The sequence below is a fragment of the Megalobrama amblycephala genome, linkage group LG3 (assembly GCF_018812025.1).
Source record: "Megalobrama amblycephala isolate DHTTF-2021 linkage group LG3, ASM1881202v1, whole genome shotgun sequence".
Lineage (NCBI taxonomy): Eukaryota > Metazoa > Chordata > Actinopteri > Cypriniformes > Xenocyprididae > Megalobrama > Megalobrama amblycephala.
In genome coordinates, this window is record NC_063046.1 from 44,154,567 (window position 1) to 44,172,237 (window position 17,671).

Sequence of the window (17,671 nt, forward strand, 5' to 3'; positions counted from 1 at the left end):
TTGTTAGTTAATTCATCATAAGCTGTCAGTTTCAGTGTAGTCTTTGTGTGCCCGAAAGTGCTGCTGTGCTCTGCCTATCACTGATGCTCAGTTGTGATTTGTTCCCCTACCCTCTGTGTGTGTGAAGGCCCTGTGTGCTGCAGTGGTTCACCCTGACGTCCTGCAGACCATGGCCCTTGTTTTCAGTGGGGCAGATGTGATGTGTGCGACGGGCGACCCTGAGAACTCAACAGCATATCTACTGGCTCAGAAAGCAGGCCAGAGGCTACAGATGGAGTTCCTCTACCACAACAAGCTCTCAGGTGTGTGCCACTTCATCATGACATGTTCAGAGCACTGTCCTTTGCAAAATCCTGTGTAATATGTGCCTCCACACATACGCTACTGTTCAAAAGTTTGGGGTCTGTACATTTTTTTTTAAAGAGATGAATAGTTTTATTCAGCAAGGACACATTAAATTCACTAAAAATAACCGTAAAAACATGTATTTCAAACTCAAAAAATGTATCACAGTTTCCACAAAAATATTAGGTAGCACTGTTTTCAACATTGATTAATAAGAAAGGCTTCTTGAGCATCAAATCAGCATATTACAATGATTTCTGAAGGATCATGTGACACTGAAGACTGGAGTAATGATGCTGAAAATTCAGCTTTGTCATCATAGGAATAAATTACATTTTATAATATATTAAAATAGAAAATGGTTATTTTGAATTGTAATAATATTTTACAATATTACTGTTTAGAACTACCGTTCAGAAGTTTGTGGTCCACAAGATTTTTTTTAATGCTTTTTATGATTAAGAAACATTACATGTCATTATCAATGTAGAAAACAGTTGTGCTGCTAAATATTTTTGTGGAAACTTTTTTTTTTTTTTTTAGGATTCTGTAATGAATGGAAAGTTTAAAAGAACAGCATTTATTTTTGTAACATTATAAATGTCCTTATTTGTTACTTCAATTTAATGCATCCCTGCTGAATAAAAGTATAATTTGAAGTTTGGGGTCAGCAAGACTTTTAAACAGTAGTGTAGATCATAAATAACATTGTACTTTAATGCAAAGTTTTATTGGTGTCCTGCTTTGCATTTTAAAGGATTAGTTCACCCAAAAATGAAAATTATGTCATTAATGACTCGCCCTCATGTCGTTCCAAACCTGTAAGACCTCCGTTCATCTTCGGAACACAGTTTAAGATATTTTAGATTTAGTCCGAGAGCTTTCTGTCCCTCCATTGAAAGTGTAGTACCGTAGACTGTCCATGTCCAGAAAGGTAATAAAAACATCACCAAAGTAGTTCATGTGACATCAGTGGGTTAGTTAGAAGTTTTTGAAGCATCGAAAATACATTTTGGTCCAAAAATAACAAAAACTACGACTTTATTCAGCATTGTCTTCTCTTCCGGAATCCTTTCCATTGAATCCTTTCATCTGTCGGCGTTGGTATGCACTTTTACGTCGCCGTGGTTGTTTTTGGCGATTAGGACATTCGCAACATTTTGAAGCATCGAAAATACATTTTGGTCCAAAAATAACAAAAACTACTAATTTATTCAGCATTGTATTCTCTTCCGGGTCTGTTGTTAATTTGTGTTCACGACTCCGCTGCTTCTTCTTCTTCTTCTTCTTTCCTGTTTTACGCTGGTTGGCATCCAGCTTATTGGTGCATTACCGCCCCCTTCTGCTCCGGAGTGTGGTTCACGACTCCGCAGTGATGCTGCTGACGTGTTATCCGGTGCGCCTGAGCTTCGTTTACAGTCTGAGGGAGACGCACCCTGTATTCAAGCTATTCTACATTGTTTGTATTTTGGTATTGCTATATTTTTTAAAATGGTGCGTAAGTGTGCATGTCGCGGATGTCCTAATCGCCAAAAACAACCACGGCGACTTAAAAGTGCATTACCAACGCCGACAGATGAAAGGATTCAATGGAAAGGATTCCGGAAGAGAAGACAATGCTGAATAAAGTCGTAGTTTTTTTTTATTTTTGGACCAAAATGTATTTTCGATGCTTCAAAAACTCTAACTAACCCACTGATGTCACATGGACTACTTTGATGATGTTTTTATTACCTTTCTGGACATGGACAGTATACCGTACAAACACTTTCAATGGAGGGACAGAAAGCTCTCGGACTAAATCTAAAATATCTTAAACTGTGTTCCGAAGATGAACGGAGGTCTTGGTCTCGGGTTTGGAACGACATGAGGGTGAGTCATTAATGACATAATTTTCATTTTTGGGTGAACTAACCCTTTAATACACACTCTTTGTACTGACTGGTGAATTCTATCTGGCACTCCATCAAATTTTCATCACAATTGGCATTTCACACAGGCTAACTGAGGACTTTAACACACACACACACACACACACACACACACACACACACACACACACACACACACACACATATCCCTATCTCAAGACGACATTGCCCCTGAAAGTGTCTATAATTAGCTGTAGATTGTGTGTGTCATTACATTGCTCATTTGGGGCCTTTACAGGAAGTGTGCCAACGATCCTAATTAAGCAATCCTCCAATCAGCACAGCCACAAATGTTTTACAGTGTTCTGCCAATGTTTTGTTAAGCTTACAAACATCGTAACAACAGCAGGACAACATTTGTGTAACCTCTAAATCTCTGCAGTGATGTGGCCTCATTAACTTAATGGCTTGTAAATGTGATTCTCAGTCGGATAATTCAGTCATCATCTTACGCACATGCACACACATTCAACTTGCAACAAGTTCTATTATTTTTCTCGGATTACTACGGCCCAATGGAAAAATACACATTCACAAACATTTGAACGTATTACTTATGCAGGTTTTCTATTTGCATGTTTGAGGCATGTGTGCAGAGATTGGACTTCCTTCATCCTATCTTATTATCACTTTTAATCCTTCTCGTTCGAACAGAGAAGTATCAGTAGCTGGAGGGAAGAGATGATTGGATAGAAAGATCCCTCAATTAAAAGGCTTTTCAATTAAAGTTATTTGAACTTTTTCCATGTTGGCGACTGGAAGCGCATGATAAAATCTTGTCGGTACTGCTGGCCTTCCCAAAGAAAATTGAACCTGAGCATAGTGGCTAATTGAATCAGAACGTGATAAGGTAGTAGGCGGAAAAAGGGGTAAAAATTGAAAGAGGCAAATAGGGAGTGCAGATGAAGAGGTAGAGAGGAGAAAGGAAGCAGTCGAATCTTCTAACCTTGAGCTTTAATGTTTGGATGGAAGTTTTACAAGCCCTATAAACAAATAACCTTGGAAAATGAGAAAGAAATATATGAAAATGGATGAAATTTAGCTGTTAAAAGCTGTTTGACACCTTGAATAAAGACTGACTGGTTATCAAGACGCTTCTGAGGTAAATAGTTTTTAAAAACTTTGAATTTCACTTGAAAGAAGCAGGAATAGGGAGCTGGGTTTGCATATAATGCAACTGATCTCCATATAAACAGCGTTTCTCGTCCTCGCCACATTATAGGATTATTCCTAATCAGCTGTTCTTCTTTTTTCTTTTTAATCTCTCTGTTTCCCCCCCCCTCCTTTCTCTCTCTATAGATTTTCCTAAGCTGGAAGGAGTATTTGACAGCAGTTTTCCAACTGATGTTCCTTCTTTTATGGATGGATTTCTGTACTGCTCTATGAATGCCGGCAAGGCCACTCTGGATAGAAAAGGAAGACCTGGTGAGTCTGTCCGTCCTTGCATTCGTCCATCCAAATGCCCACCTTGTTTATTCATTCTTCCAAGTAATTATGAATATTCATCTGCACTTCTTGTTTATCCTCACTCATGGCTGGAAATGGTTGCACCATATTTGTGCAATAGTACTCTCACCCCTACACTCGAATACACCATCCTTCTTACACTAAATCCCCTCCAAAGATGTTATTCTTTCAAGTATGTTTCCCCATCGTATCTCTGGCACCCATTGTGCTCACGTTGTTCTCCTCCAGACATCTGGAGAGGGCCGCTGGTGGTTAGACAGAAGTTCTCTCTAGGGACGGGGCCAGTAAAGGGCCCTACATTAAGCTGGACTCTTGGTGGAGTAACACAAGCATCTGGAGCACATGTTGCACTGTAGGAGCAACATTTTTCTTTCTTCTCCTTTTTTTTTTTTTTTTTTCCGGCTCGTCTCTAGCTTGTATCCCGAGGGACATCTGTCTCAAGCTGTGGTAGCCCGCTTTGGTCCTCTGCCTGTTTTCCCTGATACCACAGTATGTGTGTGCGTGTGTGTTTATGAGCACTGGAAATAAGCAAGCTGTGTTTTAGAATTACACTCTGATAGTTGAAAATGGTTTAATGCAGTTCTAAGTATCTTAAAAGTAAATGTGATGACTGTTTGAAAGTTTAAAGAACGTCTGTTATGATAATAAACAGATGCCGCATTACTCTTTGTACAAAAGAAACTTTAGCAAAGTGGATGAGAATCTGAAAACTTACCAAATTGCCAGTTGAGCAGTGACAACTTTTCAATAATTTTTTTTTTTTTTTGGAGAAACGTCTTATATAAACCATATTAGCTTAAAATGAATAGATAAAATTCAACCCCTTGTGAAAAAAGAAGTGCACTTAACTTTTTTAATTGTACATGCAGACAATATAATATTAATGACATAAGGTGCGTCCCAATTTGTATACTTATGCACTATTCTATGACGTTTTTACAAATAGTGCAAGTAGTGAGTTCACACAGAAAATTCCAAAAAGAAAAAGTGCACTTTAAATACCTTGATGATGCACTAAATTAACGGAAAAAACTAAGTGTGGAATGTTGGATACTTCATGCACTCAACTGTCGCAGCTTTAATAGGAGGGGGAGGGGGTATCGGACTCCGTTGTTAAATGATAAAATAACCTTATACAATTCACGCACTACATGGATGAGTGCATAGTGCATAATAGGGGTGTGACGAGACAGGTATCTCACGAGATGAGACTCGAGATTGAGTTCACGAGACGAGACGAGACAAGATTTTTACACACTATTTTTAAGAAATCCTCAATGGCGAAATACATGACTAGAAAAAATATTCTGCAGGTGTATTTGAAATGTTTTAACTAATCATCTTGTAATGAATGTCATTTCAGTTCTACTTTCTGAGTATGAATTATCATATGCAGTAAAAGACAACAATACTCAAGTACTGTAAAAGGTTTTGCCACAAACTCAACTGATTGACTTCTCTTCTGTATGATTTCAGTTTCTTTAGGCCTTACTGTATTTATGAGCTTCTACAACTTTTGACCTCCTAACTGAACTCCTTTCCACAAACTGATCATAGCAATAAAAACAGTATAAATAAAAATGGTAACACTTTACAATAAGGTCTCATTTATTAACATTAATGTATTAACCAACATCAACTAACAATGAGCAATATATTTGCTACAGTATTTATTAATCTTTGTTTATGTTAGTTAATAAAAATAGTCATTCATTGTTAGTTCATGATAGTTCACAGTGCATTAACTAATGTTAACAAATGAAACCTTACTGTTTGTGCTTAATAAGATTAAGAGAAAACTGTTATTCATTTTTTACGGTAACACTTTACATTAAGTGCAACCATAATCACACTCTCTCAATATTCAAAGTGCAAATAAGACCAAATTTTGAGATGGTTACAACTACTCTGCCCAGCCTAAAATAGCTTTTATATTGAGAGATATTTGTATTCATCAGGGAGCCACTTTCAAAATGCGGGGTATTGAAATTGCGTTTGAATGCGTGCTCACGTTTACTTTCACTATCGCGCGTAACTCTGTAAATATGGAGCGACGGCAACCGTTATCCAACTGAATTAAATGTTTTTTATTTAAATACAAAGCAAAATGACAGTGGAGGCATAGTGTAAACATTACATATTCTTTCCTAATCATCCTAACACTCTGTCATGGCAACATCACGAGACTACTACGAGATCTCGTCACACCCCTAGTGCATAAGTACATAGTGTATAAGTACATAGTGTATAGTGCGTCATTTGGGACGCAACTATACAGGGGCGGATCTACCGGGGTGGCACGGGGTGGCAACTGCCACCCTAAGAAAAAGCTTTGCCACCCCATCTGCCACCCCAAAATTATCAGAGAATAAAATATAAATGTTAGCAGTGTTTCAAGTACTACTGCTTTTCAACAGCGGCGCTTCAATGTGATGACATAAAAAAGACAGCATATTGCAAATTAATGGCAAAAAAACACGTCTTTCAAATAAGCTGCATGACGGTTGCACGCGCACGCAGCGCGCTCAATGTAGTCAGCTTCATTAACAAATGACTCTTATGAACCGGTTCTTTGGGAGTCAAAAACACAGCGCAGCCAAGTTCACTTACGAATTGTTTTCCATTTGTTCATGAATCGGAAAATTACTGCCTCTCGGCTAACTCAGAAGTCCTCAAATTTTCGTATTTTTCTGCGAGCTGATTCACCAACTGCCCGCTCCAATTTCATCTTGGATAAAGGTCTTTTTGCCATCCGACAAAACGGTAACATGAAATCAATAAGAAGATCCCGATCACAGAAACTAGTTAGGTAAGAATCTAAATGTATTTTAGCTTTTCCTGATTGCTAACACATTATAAGTGATTCAGTTGGCCCAGTTTCCCAAACCATTCGCTCAGTTCTCAAAACAAAGACACATTTCTCAAAACGTTTAACAATGACTACATTAGGTAGCAAAACTGATGACAGACCAGTCAAAATCTGAGAGAGAGCTGAATTAATAATTTACAGGGGTTTTAAACTTACACAGTACCAGTACTTTAGATGAGGGAAATTTCACTATGTACTGTACGTTGTACACCCTCACGTTGTACACCCTCAAACTTGTGATTGTCAACTTTCTCTGTAGGATACTGTATTGTGGTCATAGATTGTGGTGCACACCAAGAAGTTCATACATATCTACTGCCAGATCAATTTACAATAGTAAAATGAAAAAAAGAAAGAAAAAAAAATCACTGCTGTATTTTACTGTATCTGTAAATTTATTTTTGTATAGTGTAGTAGACAGTGAGCTGCAAAATAATTCCTGAATCCCAGTAAGCGGTATTTTTGTTACAGTGTTATATGAATTGATCTCACTAGTGTTCACTGGGCAGTGCAGTAGTCTGTGTATTTGTTATGTTTTGTGTGTCATCTGAGGCCAAAGTTTGATTTTGTCAGACAAGAATAAGTTTTTGACTAAAACATTTTATTTTGACCTGGAAGTTTGAGGTTTGTACAAGTTGGTGCATAGTTTTGAGATTGTCTTTATAGTTGTAAGAAAATGTTGAATTGTTTCATTTTAACTAGATTAAAGGTGCCCTAGATTCAAAAATTGAATTTACCTCGGCATAGTTAAATAACAAGAGTTCAGTACATGGAAAAGACATACAGTGAGTCTCAAACTCCATTGTTTCCTCCTTCTTATATAAATCTCATTTGTTTAAAAGACCTCAGAAGAACAGGCGAATCTCAACAACACCGACTGTTACGTAACAGTCGGGGTGTACGCCCCCAATATTTGCATATGCCAGCCCATGTTCCCAACATTATGAAAGGCATTAGACAAGGGCAGAACGTCTGGATGTGCACAGCTGAATCAACAGACTAGGTAAGCAAGCAAGAACAATAGCAAAAAATGGCAGATGGAGCAATAATAACTGACATGATTCATGATAACATGATATTTTTAGTGATATTTGTAAATTGTCTTTCTAGATGTTTTGTTAGCATGTTGCTAATGTACTGTTAAAGGTGATTAAAGTTACCATCATTTCTTACTGTATTCACGGAGACAAGAGCCGTCGCCATTTTCATTTTTAAACACTTGCAGTCTGTATAATTCACAAACACAACTTCATTCTTTATAAATCTCTCCAACAGTGTAGCATTAGCCGTTAGCCACGGAGCATAGCCTCAAACTCATTCAGAATCAATGTAAACATCAAAATAAACACTGTACTTACGCGATTAGACATGCTGCATGACGAACGCTTTGTAAAGATCCATTTTGAGGGTTATATTAGCTGTTTGAACTTTTTTTATGTTGTTTAAGGCAAGTGCGAGCTTGTTTAAGGCAAAATAGGCAGTTAAAAAAATGAATAAAAAAAAATCTATGGGGTATTTTGAGCTGAAACTTCACAGACACATTCAGGGGACACCTTAGACTTATATTACATCTTTAAAAAAAAGTTCTAGGGCACCTTTAAAAGTTTGAAAGACAAATTTATGCTGGCTTGTCATAAAGCCAACTTAAAGTCTTGTTTAAAAAACATAAATAGTTTGGTCAGTTAAGCCAGAATATAGATGTTCTGGGTGATTGCTAAAGTGTTGCTAGGTGGTTGCTAGGAGATTCTGGGTGGTTGCTAGGCTCTTACTGCAATTGCTGGGGTGTTGCTAGAGTATGTGGTTGATAGGGTGTTCTGGGTGAACACACACAGACATTCCCACCTCTGTTAATAACAGAAGCTCAAAAATTGTTTGCAAAAAACAAGTTTTTGTTGTTCATTAACTTGCACTAAAACATGTGATTTATGCCACTGAAGTAGCCTGTGTAATATTAATAAAACTGCTCATCTACTTTAGTGATACAAGGTCAGATTCATTTTAAATCTGTTGATGTTTTTCATATAGTGCCTTTACTTGGTGCCATGATGGATATTGAAATCTTGTTATTTATTTTGGTAATGCAATGTTTGTGAACACAATTGTGTATGTCAGGCCATAAATCTCCAAAAACTATGCATGGGCGCTTGCTTTGGTGTTGCCACCCCTCATAGACCTCATGCCACCCCTTTGCCACCCTATAAATAATTTTCTAGATCCGCCCCTGCAACTATACACTTACACTGTTGTAAGTGTATGTAATTAATTTCTTGTAAGTGTATGTATTCACACACTCAAGTACACATTTGATAAAGTGCACTTTGAACTTTAAAGTAAAACTTTTAATTTGACATTATTACATTTGAAATTACTGTTTAAATAATATTTTTTTGTAATTTAAAGAAGTAGACTTATTTTGATGTGTTGACTAACATACTAAAGCACATGTAAAGTACTTTATATATGTAAGCAATAGGGCTGTAACGATATGCGATATGAAACCGAAATCGCGATACGCAGGTCCACGAACCTGTATCGCGATGTGAGAAGGCAGAATCGCGACACACCCCTTCCAACTCCCAGAGTTACCCTTCCTGTCCAGATCCAATGCTACCACATTTTTAAATTACTATAAGTATTAGGGGTGTAACGATTTATCGTAGATGGTGTGTCTCAATCAGCTCTCTAGTTCAGTAAGTGTTTCGGGCACACATTGAACCTTGCAAGCAGGTTTAAACGTTTCTCATGTCAGCCTCTTGCATGGTCGCGTGAGAAAAGTCGTGGCTTTCTTTCACCGCAGTGCACAGCAACAGCTGTGCTCACAGAAAAGCAAAAGACTCTTGCGATGCTTTGCTTTAAGTTAGGGGCCGTTCACACATTGCGTCTTTTCCGCGTGCAAGTCAGTTATTATTTTCAATTGTAGCCGGGCGGCAGGCGCGCTCATAATGGGATCAACGCGGTCGCGACGCGCATGCAATTCTCAACTTTTCAGAATGCCGCAAGCGCACCGCAGGTCGTGTGACAAGAATCAACCGATCAGCTATGGCCTTTCCGTAACAAAACATCAAAAGCTCAGCCGAACAGCTGATCATAGCTGATCATAGCTGTTCATGGTGGTTTTTATATCTTATCTCCATCAGTATATCTCGTAGTAAAACTAATGCAAGGGCTAGAAATCATTTATCCTTTGCAGAAACATCCTGATCCTTCCACGCGTTTTTAGACGCGCCTATTCATAATTCTAAGTTCATGTTAAATTTAACATTTTTTTCAGTGACAGACAGCCCTATTCAACTGTTAATTTGAATACAGAAGGTTTTTATTAAAATTTTATATTTATTTATTTTATTGAAATGTGATCTTGTATGTACAACAAGGAAAATTATTGAAATTTGTTCATGTTTTTTTAATAAATCTTGTTTGAATTTCAGTTTAATTTTGTTCAAAATATCGTGATACGTATCGTATCGTGAACTCTGTATCGAGATACGTACCGTATCGTGACCTGAGCGTATCGTTACACCCCTAGTAAGCAATAAGGTACGAGAGGCTGTGCTGTATCGTGAATAAGTCACGGCTGAAGGGCGTTGTTAGCCTCGAGTACCTTATTGCTTTTATAAAACGGTTATCACACAATACAAATATTAAAGCCAAAAATATGTATCAATGCAACTTTCATGAAGTAAACTCTTACTAAAAGACTTCCTTCCGCTGGAAAAAATAGTCCCTGACCGTGAACAGCAACAAAAGTTACATTATTATGCCATTAGATGGCACAAAGACTGTCTTTATGAGTGTGTCAGTCAGTAGCTGAGACTTTTACATTGAAAAGACTGAATTGTTGTGAACACGGAACAAGATGCAACTGACAAATGCTTTGACTAGCACTGTCAGTCACGGAAAAACCCCTTAACTGTTAAAAGGACAGGATAATACATCGGACATTTAAACAGATTTTTTATCAAAAACATAGGTTTGACCTGAAGGAAAATGCTAAATCTGAATGCAGGTAATAAACTCACTCACTCGATATTTTTCTCACAGCACTCTTTTACATAATACAGTAAGCTTCAATGAACGATATCATTGAGAACAGACATATGTTTACAGTATGTTGCTAAGAGTGGTTGCTAAGGGTAATTTTTAGTGATACACAGAACCGTTGGGTGAAGCGGTCATAGCCGTGTTTTATCAGAATCAAGGACAGGAACTAACTGTTTTATAAATATATATATATATTTAATTACTTGTGTGTTAATAATTACTAGTAATTATAATGTGTTTATTACTGTACATTTAAAGTTAGTATATTTTGAATGTATTAAATTACAACATCATTACAAATGTATAATTATATCTAAATGCATGACATACAAGGTTAAGTTTATTCAATTTGACATTAAAGTTTATTTTACCATAAATGCTGGTCAGTACTTTAAGCAGCAACCATACTTTAACCATATTTCAAAGACAATGTAAGTAATTATCAAATTAAAAATAGAGATTATTTAAAGGTACAGTAACTGAATTTTGAGAAACGCTCATGAAATTTTAAATCAACACCTAAACAAACAATTTTGTAAATATTTGCTGTCTGTTTGTGTGTTTTAAAAAAGTGTTTGTACATAGTCCTGGCTGTGTAAATAGGAGAAAAAACAAACTGGATTGAACTGATTCACGGAGCACCTCTAATATGAATTTAATCTATAATTAACATGCAGTTAAGTGTCTGAAAACATTACATACAGTTTGCACTTTTACTTCACAGGGTTGTTTAGACACACACACTGAAGTAAAAGTTTTTCAGTGTGGTATTACTTTTCAATGTGATATAACTTTTCAAACAATTTTCGCCTCGGAAGTGATAAATCAAAATTCCTATTGCATAGGAGGAGGGATATGAGCCATATCAGACACAGAATGTCATCGTGATGTGGGACTGGCCAGTTATCAACCACCTAAGTACCACCAACTAGCAACTACAGCTCTACATTCTCAACTCTCAGATCACCTTAGCAACTGCATAACAATGCAACACGCTAGCTCTTCAGAAAAACATCTCACTTATCTTCACAAAAATATAAAAATCTTTTTAATTCTGGTCTGCTTAGAAACAGATAATTGAAATATTTTATTTTATTAGTTTTTGTATCTGATTTCTGCTGATTTAGAGAGTGATTGGTTTGCTGCTCCCACCTTTTATTGTTTACTGGTTTTGTTTTCTTAAGGCAACATTGTATAAAATAGTCTTACATGCCTCTATAAAAGAATTGTAATGTAACAGCCAAAAATACCTTGTTATTTCATTTATTATATATATATAAACTGTGTGGTGTCATAATAGTAGTTTCTTCTGAAATATTCAAAGGTACTACTTAAACAGTGCATTTGAACTTGTTTAATCAACTGGAAAATGTTGCTTGTGCCACTCCAAAAAAGGAGTATTTTTTTCAAAGCTGTTTCTCTGAGGCCGCCTTAAAACCTTTCACGCTAATGGTCTAAAACGCTCTATATAAAACCTAATGTCAATAATTTATGGTTTTGTCCTGGGGATTTTAATAAAAGCATGGTCTGCTAGATTCGATGCTGTCCGGTTGTTGCACTGACTTCACTTTTAAGTCGTAGCAACATGTTTGTGTGCACTTTTATCATAACCGAAGCAGACACTACATGCTACTAACAAAAAGTAGCCCACTACACTGAACCTACTTAACTTTTTAAATAATGATTTGTATTTATAATTTAATCTGAGCTGTATTTTTCTGGCACACTGAGATACTGTGACTCTATAGAAAAATGCTTTAAAAAAACGCTATTAAAAATGTAGAGTTAGTAGTGTTGCTGCTTTTAGTTCCCTAGCACTGAGTGTAACGCATGATCAGAAAACACCCATCAAAACCTCTGATTTCTGATTATAACGTCAGTGTTTCAAATGTTGCTTCATTGTTTCCATGCTTTAATGTTTCAAACATTCAATGTTCACAACATTTCTATGTGTTCATCTCTCTTCTCTGTTTCTGTCCGTAGCAGTGTACTGTTTCTGTTCTTGTGTACTTACAGAGGTATACATTTTTTTTTTACCCAATCATGTCACTTTTACTTCTCCTGTATCTTTTACACTACTGAAGCTCTCTAAATGATCCTCAAATCTTAAAGATTTGTGAGATATCAACTTGTAGAGCCTCTACTGTATTATTAATACAAGGAAGACTCGTGTAATAAAATAAATTTGTATTAACAAAAAGATAAATAAGAGTAAGTCAACACGACTAATAAATGAATACCATGAATGATAAAGGAATAAAGTGCATACGACACATAAAATACAAGTGACTAAGTTGGGCATACATGGCAGAGTTACGTTATCTGTTGTTTCTCTGAAACTAATAAGGTGAAGAACCTTATTTTTCATCAAACATATCAATGAAGGATTGTTTATTAATAAGCATCAGCTATATTCTACTGTACATTAGAAAATCACATACTGATAATATACAAAATGCCAAGGTTTCTGGAAAGAGGTGTGGTTAAGTGATATTTACATTCCACGTGGTCGAGTGAGCAGTCCGATGGCAATGACTTCTTCCGCTGGTTGTGTTGGATAACAATGCAGTGTGGAAAGGAGCCAGAATCCATTTCAACAGACGTGAACCTGAAGCTCTGTGGAATGCTGATCTCCTGGACCACCAAAAGGGTCCTAAAATCTGGAACACGCAGATGTGGCCCTGAAATAGGTGCAGAAGGTCCTTAACAATCTGGAACATGCAGACGAATGGTTAAAGGCTTAAAGGGAGGACGTAAACACTGAAGCTCTGCAACGAAAATAGCGTAGCAGCATGACAGGGGACAGATGAATTTGTTGAATGAAGTAGTTATTTTTGTTTTGTTTTTGCGCACAATTTATTCTCGTTGCTTCATAATATTAAGGTTGAACCACTGTAGTCACGTCGATGGTTTTAACGATGTCTTTACTACCTTTCTGGACCTCAAAAGGTTCAATGTCGTTGCTGCCTATGTGTGGATCAGATACCTTTGGATTTCATCAAAAATATCTTAATTTGTGTTCCGAAGACAAACAAAGGTCTTACGGGTTTGGGACGACATGAGGGTGAGTAATTAATGGCAGAAATGTAATTTTTGGCTGAACTAACCCTTTAACCTTGTTGCAAATGTGTCTGTATGCCTTCTGCCTCTCTGGACCAGACACTCAGAACTTGGTCAATCCACTTTTGTCTCTCTGGCATGGAGACTTGGGACATACTATTATTGTTACTATATAGCTGGACGAAGACTCTGAATGTAGTATGTCTGTTAATACCTCATTCCTCAGAGACAGGAGACTCAGAATATGAAATCTGTTTCTGTTTCACCTTTGCAAGCTGGAGACTCAGCGTATCTATTACAGTATCTCTAGATGGGAGTCTCAGAACCTGTTGATCTGTTTCTGTCTGAGATTCAGAACATGGGTGTATCTTTTAATGTCTCACTGGATGATCCAGAGAACAAGGAGTGTCTGTTGAAAGGAGTGTCTGTTGTGGCCCTCCCTTCTTTCCCCTGTGGAACTCATTTGCATGGAAGTCTTTAAAGTGTCTTTAAAGTTTTACCAATGCATTACTCACTTTCCAAACCACCACCAGAATACCTTTGGCATTGTTCTGAAGAGATAGAGTCTGAACAAGATGGGAAAAGATTGAACTGTTATGCATTCATTTGTACATTAATTGCTGAATTTGTGTAAGATGTTGCACTACAAATAGCTGTCACTGAGAGTCTTATTTCTCTACATTAGTATGAAATGGATGTGTGTAGTTTGCACCAGTTTTAATGTTTCCAAACATAGTTATGAATGGATTGGATAGATCATTGTGGCCTCCTTATGTTTCAGCCACTGCTGTTGCATCCAAAAAGTCCTAAAGAATTTTAATGACAGTTGGTTTAAACCTTAGGGATAAGTCTCAAGTTGGGTGCAGGGCAGAAACTGTATAAGAAGTCTTGTCTTTCCTGGGCTTGAGGTGTCTGTCAGTTGTCTCATCATCCTTATCTGATGGTGGGTGTTGGAAATTTGTTTGTGCTAGTCCACCAAGATCCAATGATCCAAATATAGCAAACCGTTGCCAGTGGAATGTGTTGTTTCCTACATTGTTTTATATCCATAAACATGTTTTTATAAAAATCAATATATGGTATATATCCAGAAACATGACATTATTTATATAATCTTGTTGGAAATGAGACCTAAAAAAATATAATTAATGGATATAATTCACTATATTTTAATTAACTTTTATTTTATGGACCATGGTGCAGAGTCCTGCACGGGTCCATTTTTGGAGACCCGCTCCCGCCCGTACCCGCAAAGTTCAGCACCAGATCCGACCCGTCACCCGTGATAATATCAAAATTAAATCCGCACCCGCCCAGACCCGTTAATATTTGGCCCGTTACCCGACCCGTGCCCGCGATAAATCACACATGCTAAAATCATTCCAATTAAAGTTCTTTATTTTTTTTAATTTAAAGTTCTTAACTTTTAAAAAAATTCTTAAAATTCTTTAAAGTTAATTTCGTTTTGTATTAATTGTATCTTAATTTTAATCAATATTTCATCAACCAATTGCTTGTTGTATTTAATAAATAAGTAAATATAGCAGACAATAGATGATCACGACACGGAGGCGCCGGGGAGAACTGGAGCTCGTATCATAAATGAACTAAAACTCAGCGTATAAGGTAACTTAGCCTACTTGCCTCACAGACCTGAGGAAAATTTCTATATTGGAATGTCTACTTTTAAACAGAGCAATTCAAAACGAAAGAAAACTTTTGTAATCCGAATGAAATGTGCATTTCTCTCAGGCGCGTTCACTACTGCGAAGATCGCGAGTCAGCATCGTCAACTTAATCTTTGCAGCCACTGACACAGAAAACACTTGTTTAATAATAAACAATTAACATGTCTCCTTGCTATATTTTACATAATCATAATCATTAGGCTACTTTTTTGCCGGTTCTTTGTGACAGCTTTTAGGTGCTTTATTGGCAGCGCAACCCTTACATGTTAGCCTACATGAACTCATCACGACCGCATCAGCACAGAAAACATGGAGATGCAACGCTCGCTCCAACTAGGCCATAGACATCTGTGCAACTAGGCTACGAGAAGCATCAACAAAAGTCGCACTGTCACAGTGGTGGTGACGTGATGGGTCAAATGTCATATCGTTGTTGCGTATAATGGTAATTTAGACATACAAATATTGCGCATATTTTTCATTCGCGCTACTACCCGCCCGCAAGGAGTTAATTATCCGCCCGCAAGGAGTTAATTATCCGCCCGCATCCCCGCCCGTGAATTTTAGGCATGTCACAATCCACCCGTTTTATCCACTTTTATGCGGGTATCCGCGGGTACCCGCGGGTACCCGACCCGTTGCAGGACTCTGCCATGGTGGAAGATTGCTCTTATTGCTCTTAACAGAATGCCCTAACTTATTTTCTCTCTCTCCCTCTTTTAAAATGGAGCCAAAAAACATGTATCATGCTGGAAACCTAAAAAGAACTCCTATATTATCTATTCATGTTGCGTTGGATGAAATTTGAATTTCAGTTCAGTAAATTCATCTTCCTTGCGTTTCAGTTCCTTTCCATATCCTATGGGGTGTCGCCAATTCAATTCAAATTCACATTCACATTCACATTCTTAAATTCTGAATTTTGCCCAACCCTGATGTGTGTGCGTGTTGTGATAGAGTGTGTTTTTGTGTGTGTGTTCACTGAGTTTCCGCTGACACCCGCAGAGGAAGCGTGCTTTTAGGGGAAGAGAAGAAAACAACCACATCTGCCCTTTTATAAATCATGCAGCGGTATTCCTCAGTGTGTGCGTGTACTTGTGAAACGCCCCATCCTCTAAAGGGTATAATGCATCTAAAACAAGCTCCCATTGCCTGTCGCTGCTGGTAGCTGTGTGTCTCAGAGCTGGGGCAACTTCTCAATCGAGGCTTATTCATTTCTTTCATCTGGATCAATGTTGTGACCCTTTCATAGCAAACAATGTCCATCCGCAAATGAAAGAAGTACCCCATGAGGTTTCCGCCTGTGTAAATGATAAAACAAGATTATTTCCAGGCTTGTATATGGATGACAAATCATCTGAACTGTGCTATACTTGGCTCCAGACACTGAACTCACATGAATATTAGTTACTTTACTCACACATTATAAATAAATGCTCACAATGATTTGACCTTTAGATTTTCTTTCTGATACCTCTCAACAGTTTTACACTAAGGTTTGTTTCACACTGCACGTAAAAGCAGCGCACATTTAACAGATTACAGTATTCACTTTGTGTACTAGAAGTGTAGGTGCCCGTTTTGGTGATGAGCCTTTGTTTTTTCGGCTCATAATTCAGTTGAGAAAATGCAATTTAAACCTATTTATCAGAACAATATTTCCAATATAGTTGTATTTGAAGCAATTTGAAATTCTTCAGTAAACCTTTTGTTTGAAGACTTTTAAGACATTTGTTGGGTTTGATGCACAAGCAGTTGACAGCAGTTTCTTATCAGTAAATATGTCTGAATATCCAGCTGATTTATTTCATTATAGCTCTAGTTTGGGGTTTAGTGTCATTCTGTGTAGATTAATAACCATCTGGTTGTGAATGTGATCCTGCTCCTCATGTTACATTTGTCCTCATGTTTATAATAAATCTCAATGGCCATCTCCTGATTACAGTACAATAGCACAGAAATCACTTCAGAAATCACTTTACCTTCAGTATAGAGCAGGTTACGCAACAGAAACACAATGTGAACGCACAATATGTGCCTGCTGCTATAGTTGGATTGTCACTTCCCTTATGTGTGTGGTTTGAAATGGGCCTAATTTTATATAGTTTGTTTAGTATCAACTTGTTTTTCTAGTGCCTAATTATTCTGGAATTCGACAAAGTTGAGATATTGTCACATTTGGCCTGTGTTGTAGTTGGACTTTTGAATTAGGTTTGTACTATTCCCAGTTCATTTTCCTTTGTCTTTGTTCATCAGTTGCCATAGTTTTT

The 17,671-nt window shown here is 37.2% G+C and overlaps 1 protein-coding gene across 3 annotated transcripts in view; it reads left to right on the forward strand.

Annotated features, from left to right (window-relative positions):
- arap2 (ArfGAP with RhoGAP domain, ankyrin repeat and PH domain 2) overlaps nucleotides 1-17,671 on the forward strand; it is a 126,882-nt gene that overhangs the window by 74,619 nt on the left and 34,592 nt on the right. For all 3 annotated transcript variants that reach the window (XM_048185623.1, XM_048185621.1, XM_048185622.1), the window contains exons 14-15: nucleotides 128-302; nucleotides 3,576-3,701. In XM_048185623.1, coding sequence (XP_048041580.1) covers nucleotides 128-302; nucleotides 3,576-3,701 — 301 coding nt within the window. The remainder of the gene's footprint in view (nucleotides 1-127; nucleotides 303-3,575; nucleotides 3,702-17,671) is intronic.